At 40.0% G+C, this 16,875-nt stretch overlaps 1 protein-coding gene across 2 annotated transcripts; it reads right to left on the bottom strand.

The window, feature by feature from the left end:
- Positions 1–491: 491 nt before the first annotated feature.
- Positions 492–16,814, bottom strand: herc4 (HECT and RLD domain containing E3 ubiquitin protein ligase 4). 2 transcript variants are annotated; one of them, XM_084077113.1, is made up of 24 exons: positions 16,438–16,814; positions 15,350–15,619; positions 14,887–15,046; positions 13,683–13,759; positions 13,341–13,562; positions 13,036–13,127; positions 11,420–11,550; positions 10,940–11,100; positions 9,790–9,866; positions 7,408–7,535; positions 7,170–7,229; positions 6,808–6,919; positions 5,989–6,178; positions 5,711–5,883; positions 5,486–5,605; positions 5,285–5,383; positions 5,008–5,175; positions 3,677–3,820; positions 3,405–3,571; positions 2,551–2,617; positions 2,318–2,400; positions 1,871–2,054; positions 1,354–1,456; positions 492–1,229 (listed from the first exon to the last, which is right to left on the bottom strand). In XM_084077113.1, the coding sequence occupies exons 2-24, from the start codon at positions 15,573–15,575 to the stop codon at positions 1,021–1,023; spliced, it is 3,153 nt and encodes a 1,050-aa protein (XP_083933239.1). In that variant the 5' UTR covers positions 15,576–15,619; positions 16,438–16,814; the 3' UTR covers positions 492–1,020. The 2 variants fall into 2 exon arrangements, with proteins under 2 accessions (XP_083933239.1, XP_083933238.1); XM_084077112.1 differs by lacking the exons at positions 13,341–13,562; positions 13,683–13,759; positions 14,887–15,046; positions 15,350–15,619; positions 16,438–16,814 and having other exon boundaries at positions 13,037–13,289.
- Positions 16,815–16,875: the final 61 nt, after the last annotated feature.

The raw sequence follows: 16,875 nt of genomic DNA, 5'->3' as shown, positions 1-16,875 counted from the left end.
TGGAAGGTTGGATGACAAGTGCTCACAGGTGTTCATGCTACCTCAGGTAACCAAATTGCAATCAGGTGCCACTTGGTTTGATATAAAGCTTAAGCATGTTTCCGAAGTGCAAGTTTCATCGATACAAATTATGCCCCATGTCTATTAGGACCTTTTCAGCAGCAATATTAACATGTCACATCCTGTACAGGTGTTGCCAATAAAATGATCCAGTGAGCCAACATGCAGAATGAGAGCATCCTATTTGACCTGAATGAAAAAGCGCCTTAATAGTATCATTGATAATACCAGTGAAGGATGTACATAACCCACTATTATGCCAATATGTCTGCCGTGAAAAAGGTCTGGATATGATGGCTGACTCTGCCAAGCTGTAGTTGCTGTGGAAAAACATTTAGCCTAAAGTACAACTGGTTAAATTGATGAAGCCTAATTCAGTCCATAAACAAATGTGATTATGTAGAAAAAAAGTTCACGTATACATTTCCAAAATGACTCATTTGAATGGCTGTAATTTCTTTTTTATTTGTGACTAGTTTAAGGCTTACAGCCAAGCAAACCCACTCAGCTTCTAAAGCATATCTTCATACTTTGTTCTCCTTGACCAAATTGTTAACAAATGTGGTCTAACGCTGGTTTACACCATCTGAGCCCAAAGATTCAAAGTATATACTGTACCAATGCTTTGGCTTCATTACACTAATCTTATCCAAACATGAAAAAGCATCTCTACAATAGATATCAAACCATGTGAATTGACTTTGAAATTAGTTCAGCGTTCAATACTGCGTTGGCATGAGGAAAAAAAAGGAAAAAAGCGGAACTTGAAAGTCCATACATCCAATCCCTTATGCCTGTTTAGTGTCACTTGGCCCCCTGCGGAGTGTTCTTTTGCCACACTATGATAGTGTAGTAAGTTAATAGAACAAGATTCAGCGAACAAAGTTTTGTGAGGCAAAACATTTGTGCATGTGGTTACCATCGGCAGTCTGTTAAGTTTTCGCCATTTTCAGTGCACCGTCAGGCAAGGTTGAAACCTTGATTGTGATCTATAGCCTTAAGAAGCTTGTCACTGAGTGTCTCATGACTGGTGTACTTGGGCAGGTCCAGCAGGTTGAAGCAAGTGTGTGCGACAGGCAGGTAATGCTCTCCTCCACCAGTTGGCTGAATAACCAGCTTCAGGCTTTTCATGCCCAGAATGGGTATGCGGTCACTTCCTGTAAGGAACACTGAAGCCAAGAGGAATTTGTTAATTATTCCTACTGTAAGCATTGACAGATGTATCTCAACTAAGCAAAAGGGCTGAAACATACAGTATGTTTAAGAACTTGTGTGATGAAGGGTACCACTTACACAGAAACTGTTTTTTCTTTTCTACAGTGAGATTGTGGAAAACCTCCCAAAAGATCTTAATGGTAGGATGGTCAGCCCAGTATTCTCCTTTGTATTCAGTACTCTGAGGAAAAGTAAAAAGAAAACATATTAGTGACTTGTGCAATTAAAGGCTTCTTGCTGAATGAGTGAGCTTGCAGAACCGTTAACGGCCTCACAGGAATATGCCATATTACAACAAGAACAATTAAGCCATATTTGTATAGAACTTGGATTCATTGTGGACATAAATATGCAAAGAATTATTATTTTAATCTGGTGCGACTCTGTTGCATCTATTATGTATAGAAATTAACTTCAATTGACTTCCATGTTTGTTTGGGTTTGGGGGGGGGGGGGTTGTTCCAAAGAAGAGCTTTCCAACTATACAATTTTTTCCCACAGCTCCATTTGCTTTACTTTGATATTGTCCCTTGCAAGTAGCTCAGCATTCTATTGACCTGATCAGCTGTTGAGGTCGCAAATCTCAGAGCAATACCTTTTCTAGCTCTTTCCAGTCATAGTTGGTGTTGCCGATGACCATGGCCTGTAGTTCATTTGGCTGGAACAGCTCCAGAACCTTTCCACCACACACTTTGTGGAACCCTGCAAAGAAGTTCTCAAAAAGCGAGGCTACGGATCTGTTGAAGATGTAGTCCACGTATGCGTTGACAAACTCGTGTCTAGGAGAAGGGGAAAGATTTGTATTAGCATGCTCATTATAATCAACTCAGCAGTGAGTCAATTTGTAACCGGTTAAAGTAAAGCTATAGTAGGGCCAACGCAGGGCCCAAAATGACCGTAGTCATTTTAGGGCATTTACTGAGGTAATTTCTAAAATATAAGATATCTACTTAGTGAAACTATTTCACTATCAGCCAGCCAGAGGCAGCCCTAGCAATTAATCCACCATCTTTTTGTGCTAAGGCATTGACTGAAGAATTACCTGTTTGACTTATTAACACAGACATTGTCGCCATTCGGAACAAGCTCCAAGACCTCTGTGGCACCAAAGTTTTCTTCTGTGACCTAAAAATGGCAACACAAACATTGACACAATACTGGTCATATCACATTCACAACTCATCCATTGCATCTTCTAATCTACACTGTACCCAACATAGTAATGCAATTAATGCATACAGTATTATATGGCTTTGAAGCTGGCAATTAACTTACTGTGAAGTTCAAGCAGAATGTATCCTCAAGATCATCTTCGGTGTAGTCCAGTAACTGCTGCAGACTCCTAGTTTTAAGAGTTTGATAGAATTAGGGATTTATTATTTTAGAACACATTTCCTAACCATTTGTGATGGCCTATCAAATTCTCTGAATACTAACAAACAGAGCGATGCTATAAATACAGAAAGCTATCAGACTGAAACCTCACTGAAATAAATTAGGTTCAGCAACATGCTAAACCATTTCCTACCCATCTCTATTTTAGGCATGTCATTATAGGCCAAAAGCTAAAATGTTTTAGTTGTTTAAAAAGTTAAAGCTCTGTATTCTGATAGTATTCATTGAGTGTTTGTTCAGTAACTCTCTCCAACTCTTCAGTAAACAGAAAATAACTTTTCAGGTGGGCTACAAATTTCATCCAGTCAGGAGAGAGACTTTTATCAGCTTGTGTAACAGTTCCAAATTTGTCTGCTCATTTATTTTTTTCATCACTAACAATTTCACTTATTTATCCTGTATGAGTTCTCTCTCCTGATTGGATGAAATTGGTATCCCAACGTGAAAATGTATCTTCTGTTTACTAAAGCTAGAGAGAGAGGGAGACCCCCGTTATTGAACAAACGCTATTTAGCAATGATTGCTCTGGGGATAGAGGTATTCAACACTTATTTTAACCAACAAAAAAGTTTGTATGTATTTATTTTTTACTTTAAAAAGAAAAAGCAAAAATAGCAGATGATCTACTAGCTCACAATGTGTTGTGAGCTTGTAGACCTTTTTTTGTCATACAACAAAGTACAGTATATAGGGCCTAAGTGATTAAGGGTAACTAATCCTTGACCACAGGTTACCTTCCAACATCTGGCATCAACTCCTTCAGGTCATCCAGTGTTGGGTTCCTCTTCAGCAGCTTTTTGTAAAGAGCCACAGGGAAGTGGAGCTCTATGATGGTGAGGTTGTAGATGGCCAGGCCACAAATGACTCCAATGAGGTGGAACAAGTCGATGTCCTCAAAGGTCTGGAGGGGACATTCATTGTCAGTCAGATGTATAGAAGATAGAAATAAAGTTTCAACAGTGCAATAGGGAAAAACTATGGAATCGAAAGATAAGTCATAATGTACCTTATGAGAAAACCAGATGAGCCTGGACTCCTCGTAGTAGCGAAACATCCCATATTTGGGATCCAGCAGTTCTCTCATGATCAAGAGGAAGAACTCCTTTCTCACCCCTCCAGCGTCGACTGCCTCCTCACCCACAAATATCACCTGCCACAAATTATATCAGACAAAATGCATTCTTAAAGCTGCAACCTTTAACTTACATGTCTTACGCACAATTTGAAAACATGAGTGATGACATTTCTACTGCTGAGCTTCATGCAATATCTCTTGTCAACTAATAGTGATCCTGCCACTGATAGCACTGACAAGTGCTTCTCAATAGAAGAGCAGGTAGACCAACTACAATCACCACAGTTGATAGCTATCCTATTATATAATAAGGAAACCTCTGTCAGTCAGTCTCTCTGTTCCGCATGGTTCTCCTCAGTGGGTTGAGCAATTGATCTGAACTTGCACACAGGCATTGACCATTAGCGTATGCAGACAGTGAGGAAGCCTGTTTTTCACTTTCGCTAAATTTAAGCTGTTTATTAGTGTTTTTGTGTAAACATCAGAGATTCAGAGTTCGGGCTATGGGATTAGTCATCCAGGTTACAGCCCCACAGGCTACGGGATCTCTAGCCGCTGGCTACACTAGGCGCACGCACGGCAAAATAGAACCGAAAACAGATCACTGCGCACATTAGAAGTGCTAGGCTAATGCAATATGGCCAATTGAATGACATACACCATGTTATATTTAAAATGTAAATCGATTTACATTATCCAAATAGGCTATGAAGTTGAACAAGTAACAGTTGAAGATGTGATTGGAATCAGTGTACAGGGTCCTCCTCTGGAGATGCCTCAGTCAGAAGAGATGGATGGAAGAGGGACACTATATTTTAAATCATGACCCATAAAGCCCCAGTGGTGGCCTATGCCTACCATGCGTTTTTACGGCTACTGTCACCATTTTATGATAATCTATTTGATTTGATTATCTATCTATTATTTGTATTACAAGTAAGACGCGCGAACGCTGGAAGCGAACGCAGCTCGAAATATGTTGCAGGTGTGCTCACATCCCTGGGTATGGACTAGTATTACATTTACTACAGTTTACACCATGTAAACATTTCTGACAACTTTCATTCACTTGCATTCGCTCGTTGATAGCCACCCTAGACCCTATCACACGAACGACTCAAGGTGCTAACAAATAACATTTTTGCCACTATGTGGAAATTGCATCTGGTATGCCACTAAGACTGTAATATTGCACAAGGTGTGCTTTACCTTAACAAAATTTTCAAAGTTGCAATTCAAAGAACTCAAACATCTCAATTCACCTTTAGTGGTTTCTTGTAGTCCACATTCTTGGACTTTCTGAGAACCTCCATGGTATCGCCGACAATATTTTCCCTCCGAACAATGAGGATGAGACAGGGGTTTACAGACTCCACCACTGGTAGGAACATGGAGCTGAAGTTTTGCCTTTGTGCCTGGTCGACTGCCATCTGGCAACAGATAACACAAGTGGCTATATATTTTCACAGATTTTATCCCAATTCTTATGAAGTTGAGATATAAGCACGGGCCTCTTAAGCACCCAGCAGCATAGGTTACCTGCATTTGTATGACAGCATCAGTTTGAAGTAGTGTGGTCTTCGCCTGGGCATCAAATACAAATGGATACTTGCACAGGGTGACGGTGCCATCATGGCCCTGAACATGCAGCACAGAGATAGACAATGTCCTATTATGATGTTTGATTTACCCTTCAGTAGTAGAACTGGTAAACTTAAGATTATGAACCAAGTAACTCACCATAGGGTACATCTGCTGCTGTATCCATGTGATGTAGTCGTTTCTGATATCTATCAGGTCATCCAACTCATGTATGTAGAATTTATCATACTGTATGATATGCCCTGCTCTCTCGTTTACCTGAGGATCAAGAATAGCCATTTTCAACTACGAATGAGAATAGGCTATGCTTGAAAAGTGCATAAACTAAACGTGTGAAACATGCAATATTTTTTCAGCACTCACTCCATGCAGGATCTCCAAGAGACGGAGGGATGTGTCCAGGAAGCAGGTGAAAATCCTCTGCTCTGAGTGAGGGATGCCCACCTTGTGCATCCTGAGCAGATACACCACCACCTCTTTGTACAGCTCCACCAGCCTCTGAAACACTGGGGCCTCAAATGTAGACCACCAGTTTCCTATAGCGCGAGCATAACCAAAATATGTCCTATAATACATTTATCTTGACAGCAACAATGAGAAACATACATGTTCATGAGCAGTGACAACGGTCTTCAATCTACCTAGCACTTTCAGTGGAGCTCCTTTTAAGCTGATCAGTGATTTAGCAAAGGGGATGGCGAGAGTCACGTAGGTGCCTGGGTCACTGAAGAGTGGACATTCTGGAAGAGTGAGGTAGAGTCTCAGAGCCTCAATGTCTGGTGGAGAGTTGTTTAGTCTGGGAATCGTGTTCTTTTCCAAACTAGCAGCAATCTGATGGGCAGAATAGAAGATGCAATCAATAATGGCCAAGTACTTCCTACTATAATTCTAGTAACCTCTGTGCGTTTGTAGTGGTGGTGTTTGTAGTGGTGGTGAAGCTACCCGGTTCTCCTCACTGGCTGGACCAATTACTCTGATTTTGCACACAGCCATTGACCATTACCATCTGAACTTAACTGTGAAGCCCGTTTTTCAATTTCATCAAATCTCAGCTTCTTATTAGCGTTTTTGTGTCAAACACTGTCGCCATGGTTACGGGCCTGCCCAGCTATGGGACGAACTGCCTCCCGGGTTGCCAGATCATGTGCGCATATCCCCCCACGGATGCGCTGCGCCGACCGGGTATGGTCTAGTCATTATAATCATTATAATGAACTAGATCGGTATTATTGACATCACAGACCGGCCTCCAACCCTGAGGACATCAATATCATGTCATAGTACCAACGTCATAAAGTCCTATGATAATGGTACTGCACTAAGTACTCTGACAACGGGTACAACAGGTATTGCATAATCAAGGTCATGCGTTCCCATCGACCAAGTACTTACAGTGAAAGGACGATCAAAGGACTAGAAGGTGCTTTGACTATAGTCGGGTTCAACTCCTGACCACTCACCTGCTGAGCTAGTTCAGGGTGATCATGCTGAACCACTCTGTGAAACAGGATGCGTGCCATGTTCATATCCACCCCTGAGCATTTACTGCTGGTGTTGTAGTGATCTGGATGACTTGGAACAACAGATATAAAAACAAGTCAAATTCAAGGTCCAGGGGAAATGGATTTAGCAAACCACCAGCACCATCTTTACTTCTATAATATCTTAACAGAATCAAGGACATGACAACATGGCTACATCGTTTTTCAGAGAGATACAGCGCAAGAAGAAACTATATGAGAGTACTGCATACTGTATATTGAACATTTGAGATTAGAGATATATACTGTATATCAGTTTAAGGTAGCTCAAGTGTGGTTACCTTGCCGCCAAGAAGGACCCGTTGAGACAACTCGCTGAGGAGAATACCAGGTCAATCTCACTACAGCAAGTATTAAATACAAGTAATTAGTGTGACTGCTTTTAAAACCAAACCACAAATTAACATGACTTACAAATGTCATGACAATGTATCAAAAAAGCTAAACTAGCATTACTATTACAAAGATAGCATGCAGGCAGCTAGTGTGTTTGTTTTTTTTGTGAGGTAAGGACTTTACTTGGATATCTCTTGTGGGAGTCTTCCTTGTGAGTGGCTCAGCCAACTATGGATGAGATCAGCTGTCAAGGTGCAAATCTGTCTACGGGGGTCCTGCTGCGTCCTCGTATTAGCTGAGACTTGGTGGTTCTAGGACAATGAAGAACATTTCAAATTGAAGTGTTAAAATATTATTGTTCAGGGGAAATAATGCATTTAAATCCAACTATTATTTACCTCCACCAATGTTAACCTGTCACTAAACTGCAAAATGAATTGTAGAGGTATGGATTTGGTTTAAGCCTGTAAGAGACAGTATATAATCAATTCATATTTGTATTTACATTCAAAGGCAAAGACTAACTGATGGATGCTTAATTTGAGGAAAGACAACAATATGCCTAATTTCACATTTTAGAAAAGGCTAGTAAGCTAAGCTGTTATTACCATTGACTTATCATATAAGACACATTCATTTTTAACAGTACCCCATGATTACTACAACTTCAGTCTACCCTGTAGCTTCAAGTAGAAGGTGAATGAATTGAGTATGTGAGGATCCCATTTGAAACAAGCCATTGCGGCTTTCCTGGGCTATCCATTTTAGTTGACCTTGTATTGTAAACTGTACTTCCATGTGCTTTTTCTCTGCAAACTTCTGAATAAAGTATTCAATTCAATCAATCACCTCAGACTACAAAGTAAAAACTATTAAGGCAGTGCTGATAAAATACGACTCCAACTTCTGTTACTACATTGCCTATTTCGGAAACATATGTATTGTTTAGTGTACTGTTTAGCTGTAAAATTACATCATTTGGAATATGGCCCCCATGTCGGATATGGCAGATGCACAGTACTGCCCTCTGGTCTCTGTAGCATAATGAATCTGTATAGAGTATTTTTGATAAATCTTAGCTCTGTGTGGAAGACTAACTAAGACCACAAGATTAACGGGTGGATGTTATATTATTGTTTGAAATTGGTTGGTACTTGCTGACATAAGCATGCATCATAATGATTTTTTTTTTACATATATATATATATATATATATATATATATATATATATATATATATATATATATATATATATATATATATATATATATATATATATATATATATATATATATATATATATATATATATATATATACACACTGCATATTCAAAATTTAAATATGTGCACATTATGACAATATGGTAGGATGTCATCTTTTTTTGTTTTTACTGTCACTTTAACATCCAGCCACGTGTTGCTCTAGTAGTCCTCTTTACCCCCCTCCCCCTCCCCCAGACCCATCAAGGGGGACTAACACTTAGTCAAGCTTACACTGCTGTGTCAGGCAAGTCTCAGCTAAAATAATTTCAATCCAATTGAAGCAAGATCTACTGGTTCTAGCATTTTGACTCATTATCAGGGAGAGGAAAAGAGCTTGTGTGGCTGCTGCCGCAGGGAGCTGTTTATTGACCAGATGGACAAGGATGGCTTTCAAAGGAAAAAGTGACGAGTCACTGTTCAGATTCTACATGTCTGAACACAGTCTAATTCTTGTTCTGCCTTCAGCTATAACTCATCTCATTTAAAATTGCTTGCACTGAATATGACATAGAATCTACATTTGCAACATGATACTTTTCCTCAGTGCATTAATCTTATTCTGCCCCTTCAAACAGTCTTGTGGTGATTGATGAAAATGATTTCTAACGACAAAACAACATACCCCAACAACACAATTCAAGTTACTGTATATCTTGCAAAAATATGCAACTTATTTATAAGCCTTATCAATGTAATTCTGAACCCAACGGCAATTTCCCTAAAACTCTAATTCGGTCTTCCTTACCCAGGGTTGAATGTGAGTGTGTGAGAGATTTATTTGTATTTTAGGGATCATGTTGTCTTCTTTGTTATCTTAGTTTTTGTTTGTCACTTACATTGTTTGCATTAGAAAATTGCAGACCTCTTTGTTGTACAGTACGTACTTATTATTTGCTGTCTTTTCTGTCTGCGTGAAATCAATAAAGAGATTTGTAAAGAAAATGTAGGTAAAGTGTCAACAATGATCCAATAAAGGCTTTTTAATTTTTGTTAACCCATTTAGACTGGGAACCCCTAAACGTAACAATACCGTTCAATCTGTGAACCCCTTTTGTACAGTATATAGCAACATCATTTTTTTGTAATCTTTGAATAAATATTTGAAGTTTTTCAGAAAACTTAGGTCAGGATTTAGAAGGCGTTTTTAGAATCTGCAACAGGTTAAACCAGAACTTCTAAGTACTTGGGACTTTTCTTTCTCTTTGCATAAATCTAATTCACAATAGTGCAGATGCCCTCAAAAAATACAAAATTGGACAGAACAACAGAAGCTTAATAAAAAGATAAAAATGTAACTTACATTCGTAGTGTGATAGTGGGAAAAACTCTGGTCTCCCCCTGCATAGATCCGCTTGACACAACAGCTTTGTGTTGCATCTGCAATGAAAATGAAAAAACAAGACAGGGTCTAATAACAGCGTGGCTTGCTTCATGTGGATCTCAGACTTCATGTACTTCTCCACCCTCTTGGCTTGGCAGCTAGAAGATGCAAGCCATAACCCTATAAGCCTAATTTATACTTAGTCGCGTGCAGGTGTCATACTCAGTAAATAGCAGATCTCCAAGCGAGCTTGTATATCTGCTATTTACTGCATGCAACACCAGTATAAATCAGGCATAATACTTCATTGATCAGAGTCCCCTAGGGCCACCAAATCTCTTTGCTGAAATTAGCAGATCTACAAGGTCACAATGAATGCAACATTTTGCGATGCATTATCAGCTTGTAGATCAGATATTTCCGCCGAATGTTTGCCCCCAGTATAGGGATGCTGTGGTTCATACAGTAGTATCTATAAAAATAGGTATTGCATAACCGACGGGGCATGCATTCCGACGGCCATCAAACCAATCAAATGAATTAAAGTTACACAAACATAATGGGAAACAAATATATATATATTTTTTTTGGGGGGTGGCAGTGTGCACAAGAAATTCGCTCCAGCGGTTTGCGGGATACACTCCAGACACAGACAGACAGACAAACAAACAGACAGCCACACAGAAAGACCCTCTTATAGACAGCTAGCCATGCCGTGAAAAACAATAGAGTCTAAAAGCCCTTAACCACTTAAGCCCTATATACTTTGGCTATTCAAAAAGAGAATCTACAAGCTCAAAATGTATCTGCAATTTTTCAAAAAAAACAAAAAACATTTTGGTAAAGCAATTATACAATGGAAGAGTTCTGCTACATACATGGATGCAGACACCAACCATCACATAACGAGCACATTGCAGTATAAAACAGCAAGGAGAGTGGGCAATGTTAATGGCATCAAATCATGAAGACCAACAATGAAACGACACAAGGAGTGAACTATGGTTGAGGTAAGGTAATCTTGCGCACCACTGACTGAATCCTCACCTTGCCTTCTAGGTAAGTATGGAAACAAGCAGTATTATTAACACTTGAACTTCATGTAGTTGATGTGAGTTACATTACTCACCTGTATGTGAGGAGATTGGGCCATTAGTAGCAACCCAGGGGCCTTTTACAGGGGCAGGACTTTTTCTATTGCAAGTGGACCGTGTTCCAAGTTGGCCATTGCCACCAAGCCCAAATGCGTCCATCTTTCCCAAGGAGGGAATGAAAGCCAAAGTATGCTGCCTTAAAAAACAAGATGAATTAAATTCAATTAAAGTGTTCAACAATAAGATGGAGCCTATATGGCTATTCATGCCTACCACTGACTAGTCCAGCCTCTTTTCTCTTTCATACCTTTTTTTATCCGTCTCATTTATCCAAACTTGTCTCACGTTTTTAAGCCTTTCTATTGCTTTCAATTATACTGTAGCTTAGTTATTCTGCTAGTCTTCCAATACTGATCAGCATACATTATTATAAACAGTTAATAAGAAAACATAATCTTTAATGCCCTGTTAATGCAGCACAAAATGAGAAAAAAACAGTTTTTTCTAAAACTTACCTTCCGCATGCAATCTGTGTGACGACATTACCCATGAGCTCAAACACTTTCCTGGGGTTGATCTCATGGTTAGTAGAATTATGTCCAAGTTGGCCATACCCTCCTGCTCCAAATGTAAACACGCCTCCTTCCTGCATAATCACCAGAAAAACCTACAGTTATAACCTTTCTACCAATAACTACAACTTTTCTAGGAGTGTACTGAGACACACCAGTATATAGTATACAGTTCTTTATTAATGAAAAGTTTGTGTACTGTTCAAGATGTAAACTTGTTATTTAAATTACTAAATTTGAACAGAACTATCCCAAAAACAGAAAATCAAATGTAAGAGTAATTGATCTAACAATCCTCTGCCAAGAAATTGACTTGTGGCTGGAGTACGATACGATACAACTTTATTGTCAGCTTTCACCGAAATTTGCTTTGTGACCATGACGTCACCGCTCAAGATACAGGCAGGACATACACAATACATTACACAAAGTACATTACAGGACATACATCACAGAAGCAGACAGAAACAAGAACAGTAGAACAAATCCTTTTGGTTTACCGACTTTGGTTTAAAAGCCGAACAGACTGATGTACAAAAGAGTTCTTTAGCCTGTTTTTCTCATATTTAGGGACTCTAAACCGCCTCCCGGAGGGCAACAGTTGATATTCATCATTTAAAACATGTAAGGGGTCAGAGGAGATGCTCTTTGCCAGTCTAAGCATACTATTGATCTGGGCCTCTTTAAAGGAACGTAACACAGCCTCGACTGGCCTACCAACTATTTTAGCGCAGATCTTAATTTGGCTATACAGTTTGTTCTTATATACCATTGATAGGCTGTTAAACCAGGCCGTGCTACAGTACAACATCACAGTTTGAACAACAGACGTATAGAAAAGAGACAAGATCTGACTACTAGCACCAAACGATCTCAGTCGGCGTAGGGAGTACATACGCTGCTGTATCCTCTTACAAATATAATCAGTATGAGATGACCATGATAAGGTGGCATCTATCATCACCCCCAGATATTTGTAAGATGGGACTTGTTCAATAGCTGAACCATGGATTGTCACCGGTGGTGTCTTATCACCGGGAGCAGGGCCAAATATAATTTCCTCAGTTTTCTTAGTGTTGATAATCAGATTATTTTTGTCACACCACTCCACAAGCCGGTCAACGCTGCCCTGGTACTGTTTCGGGTCATCACTGTCAGTCATCAGAGCTATTAGCGTAGAGTCATCTGAATATTTCAGAAGAAACTGATTTGACTCGCAGGTGTTACAGTCTGCCGTGTAAAGAGTAAACAATACAGGAGAGCTAATGCAACCTTGGGGTGCACCAACTCTGGTCCTGATGGGAGAGGAGAGTGTCTTGTTTACCTTTACATACTGAATTCTGTCAGTGAGGAACTTACTACTACTGCTGCTGTGCGGCACTAATAGACCAGATTCATTTCTCAGCAGGAAATTGCAGCCACTGGCTAAGGAGATACTGAGGCCAGTTACAAGCTGTAGTAGTCTATACAACAAAGTTTAGTGTGTAGCCCGGCAAGCCTGCTTAAGATCTCAACTAGAACTACTCTACTGTATAAAGAATATTGAGTATATAGCTTAACTTGGTCAGTGCTGCCGTGTGGTCCTCTCCGCAGGAGATGTAAATGACCCTCTGTGACCTAAGGGACTTCAGTAGGGTTGGGAAATGTCGATCTGCAAAAGAGCTTTTGAGGATTATTTCAGGTCTAAAAGGCTTATATGCTATAATGCTTTACATTCAGCTATTTACACACACACCGATGATGGAGGCAACCAACCTGCTCATCAAGAGCTGTTCATCGGGAGGTCTTGGAACCTTCCATTTCCAAGACCGCTCGGTCTACCTCCTGAGCCATTGCTGCCCACCAAAGTATTTGAAAATCTCACCATTATTGTCATTGACACCCAGCTGTCCAAACTTGTTCCGCCCCCAACCAAACACAGCCCCTGACAGTGTGAGGGCAAAGCTATGGGCGCCACCTGCTGATATCTGGGCAAAAGGAATGCCCTGCAAAGACTGAATGAGTTGGGGTGTGGAAATGCTTTGTCCATCCATTCCCAGCCCCAGTTGGCCATATCGATTCTGACCCCAGGAGAACACTTGTCCCCCTAAACAAATTAGGAAAAAAGGTATTAAGTCGAGTGACAAAATGACAAAAATCATAAACAAAACATGGAGGATCTTATTATATAGCTTAACTTATACAATAAATATAATGCCACACTCACCTCTTGAAAGAGCAAGGGAATGCCAGTATCCACAGGCTACCTGAGCAATTTGTACATCTGACAAACTCTTTATGTTTCTGAAGGGAACATAATGAAAACCAATGAGTCTCAGGAAGTTCATTGCATTCACCTGACATATTGGCCATTCTAGCAGGGCCAATTTATTCCTGGAAACCAAGCTAAATAAATTCATGGTAGGATCAATAACCAGCAGTACCAATATTACCTAAGGAAAAGGAATGGGAAGCACTTCTTGCACCATTGCCTTCCAGGCTGAACATGAATGCAAGAAACCAAATAATAGTCAAGTCTACTGTACCTTGGAGAATAAATAGCTAAGATGTGTATATTCGTTGAAATCCTATTTCAATTTTAAAAAAGTGGAGAGAAAAGAAATATGCGTATATTCGTACTATAACATACTCTGATGAGGTTAAAGGACCATACTGGTGATCTGACATGTTTAGCCTGTGTTAAGTAGAATAGACACTGCAAGACAGAGGGTGTGAGGGCTGTGAATAGGCCCAACACACAGGCATGAACAGGCCAAAGAGACACCTGTCCTCACAGCAGGGGGCTCACATGACACATTTCGCCCACAAGCACACTGACTACAACTCATAGTATTCTTTGGAAAAGAGATCATTGATCTCAAGTGACTACCTGGTAAAAAGAAAATCTTTGATTTTCAAACAAAGAAACTGTTGACTTCCATTTATTTCAATAAGGTATGAAAATCAACTTTCTTATTTTCTGTTATTTTTGTCAGAGTTTTTCATATTGTATTTTAAAGCATGAAATCATCTGAAAAGTTCAGCCAAAAAGTGAGCCCTGGAGAAAAGGCTGACATGAAGTTAAAATGTCCATGACTTCTTACCACCACAATGAGGTTCCGCCAACAATGATTCAATTCATGCAAGGTCAGTAATGTTTCAATGACTACTAAAATATGTAAGCATATCAAATCAAAAAATAAAGCCAATTATGGAAAATTATCTGCGTTAATGTATATATAACCAATATATGACAATCATGTAATGATCACTGTATGGTACTTTAAATGTATAACGTGTCTTTGTACAAAACGAAATAATGAGCTATTCAACTATGATCATAATGATTCAAATGAATTTATAAATGAATGATATTTAAAAAAGCATTTGATTTGAACTACTAAACATGCAGCATTAGAAGTGGATTTTACCTAGGCACACGAACACATTCTTCAAAGTTATTAAGGCCCAACTGCCCGTCAGAGCCCAGACCCCATGAGAAAATGTGTCCCTTGTCATTCAGGGCAAGTGTATGGGCCTCTCCACATGACACTGCCACTATGTTCTGTGCATCCAGTGCCACAACCTGTTCTGATAAAGAGACAATAAAATACTAATGTTAGGCCTATTCTCATGCTGTATTGGTGTTATGGACTCAATGTGAACCTAAGTGGAGACACTATTTTGAAGTAATGTAGGAGTAGTGTTTGTAAGGAAAGATACTGTATGTGTGTGTGTCCCACTGCACGCCGAAAGTATTTGACATAGATAGAGTAGGTGATGGTCATCACAGTTAAGTTAACACAAGGAATATTTACATCACAACCATGGATTGGAAAATTATTATCTACTTTTGGCGAGAACTGTCACAAGTGATGAAAATATTTCACCAACCTGGTTTCTTTTGAGACCTGTCGTGTCCCAGCTGGCCTAGATCATTGCAGCCACAGGTATACACTGCACCATCTTCCAGCAAGAAAGTTGTGTGCCACCGGCCACACCCCAAGTCACACACTTGTTTACCATGGAAAAACTCACACTTCCGTGGCTCAACCACCACCTCTTCATCGATCCCACCCAAACCTAGTTGTCCTAAGGCAGCATTGCCCCAACACAGCATTGCGGGTCTCCCTTCCAGGTAGCCACGCTAACAGGATCCTCGTTCTGGGGAAAAGAGATAAGTGTGTTAGCTAAAGTTGTATTATTACTGATCAGTGCATCACAGCAGACAGACAGACTGGATGTCAGTTGCTTATCCAGTTTCAACATTGTGTGGGTTTCACGTTCTTCAGAAAGCTCCACTTCTCCACCTCGCCAGCTATAATATAATATCTTGCAGTTTAACGGACGTCCTATAAAGACTAGCCGACACAAGATTTAAGTTAACGATAGCTCTCTTAAGCTTATGGTTAGATAACTAAGGGGAGTCCCCACAATATATATTTTTGGGAGGGGGGGGGGGGGGGCAGATGACAGTGAAGTGACAATTTAAGGACTTTTAAAACCTATACAACAAACTATACTATAAAAACTGGTAAAACATTGGCCAATTGTCAAATAATATAAGAGGCAAAACAAATCTACAAGCCCACAACGCCTCACCTTGAGGCATTGTTGTTTGTAGATCTGCTATTTTCACAATATTTATCTATGGAACTGAGTCAAACTAAATTTAACACAACTCATTAAATTCCAAGTGCTTGTCAGGGTGTGTGGGGGTCCCCAGTTCAAATATGATTATTTGGGGGGGTCACGGCCTGAAAAGGTTGAGAACCACTGGGCTAACTAACACTGATGGACAGGCATTAAAGGCTAGTCTGTGAGTTTTGACTGGGAGCAACGGTAAGCCATGACTCAAGACATCTTACTCTGCTGCATGGATATACAGCAGAGTAACGCTCAGCTACATTAGCATACCAAGGTAGCAAGACTTAAAGCCAGTGACTCATTAGTCAAAGTGTGTTCTTAATCTTAATGCTTACCCCCGGGTTGCGAAAGAAGCAAATCCAACCCCCCAAAACAACAACAAAACGCTCCACCGTACCGTTGAAGTCACGTTAACCCCCTTTTGGACCCCCAAAAGGGAGTAAAAAGGAGCAAGATCTTTCCACACACACGAGGACTATTAGGTGTTGTTTGGCTAGCTTAGCTTGATATTTGGACAGCTAGTAAACCGAACATGACATCAAGATAACGCGTGTTTTTCGGCCGGGTCTTCATAAAAGCCTGACCGCTATCTGCAGGTCTCAGATCAGCTCCAGTTTGGTAACTTTAGTTGTTGCTCAGCAGCCACTGTGCTGTCAGAATGTTGTTGGAGGCGGAGAAGAGAGAGAAAAACAACTGTCTGTCATGATGTAGCCTGGGATCGATACCATTTTCGGGTTTCTGATCCGGTCTGGAACGGAAATTACTTTACGTCA

Source organism: Gymnoscopelus microlampas (genome assembly GCF_963454915.1).
Source record: "Gymnoscopelus microlampas genome assembly, chromosome: 13".
NCBI classification, from domain to species: domain Eukaryota; kingdom Metazoa; phylum Chordata; class Actinopteri; order Myctophiformes; family Myctophidae; genus Gymnoscopelus; species Gymnoscopelus microlampas.
The sequence above is the reverse complement of the archived record's forward strand: the minus strand, read 5'-3'. Positions and strand labels throughout refer to the sequence as shown.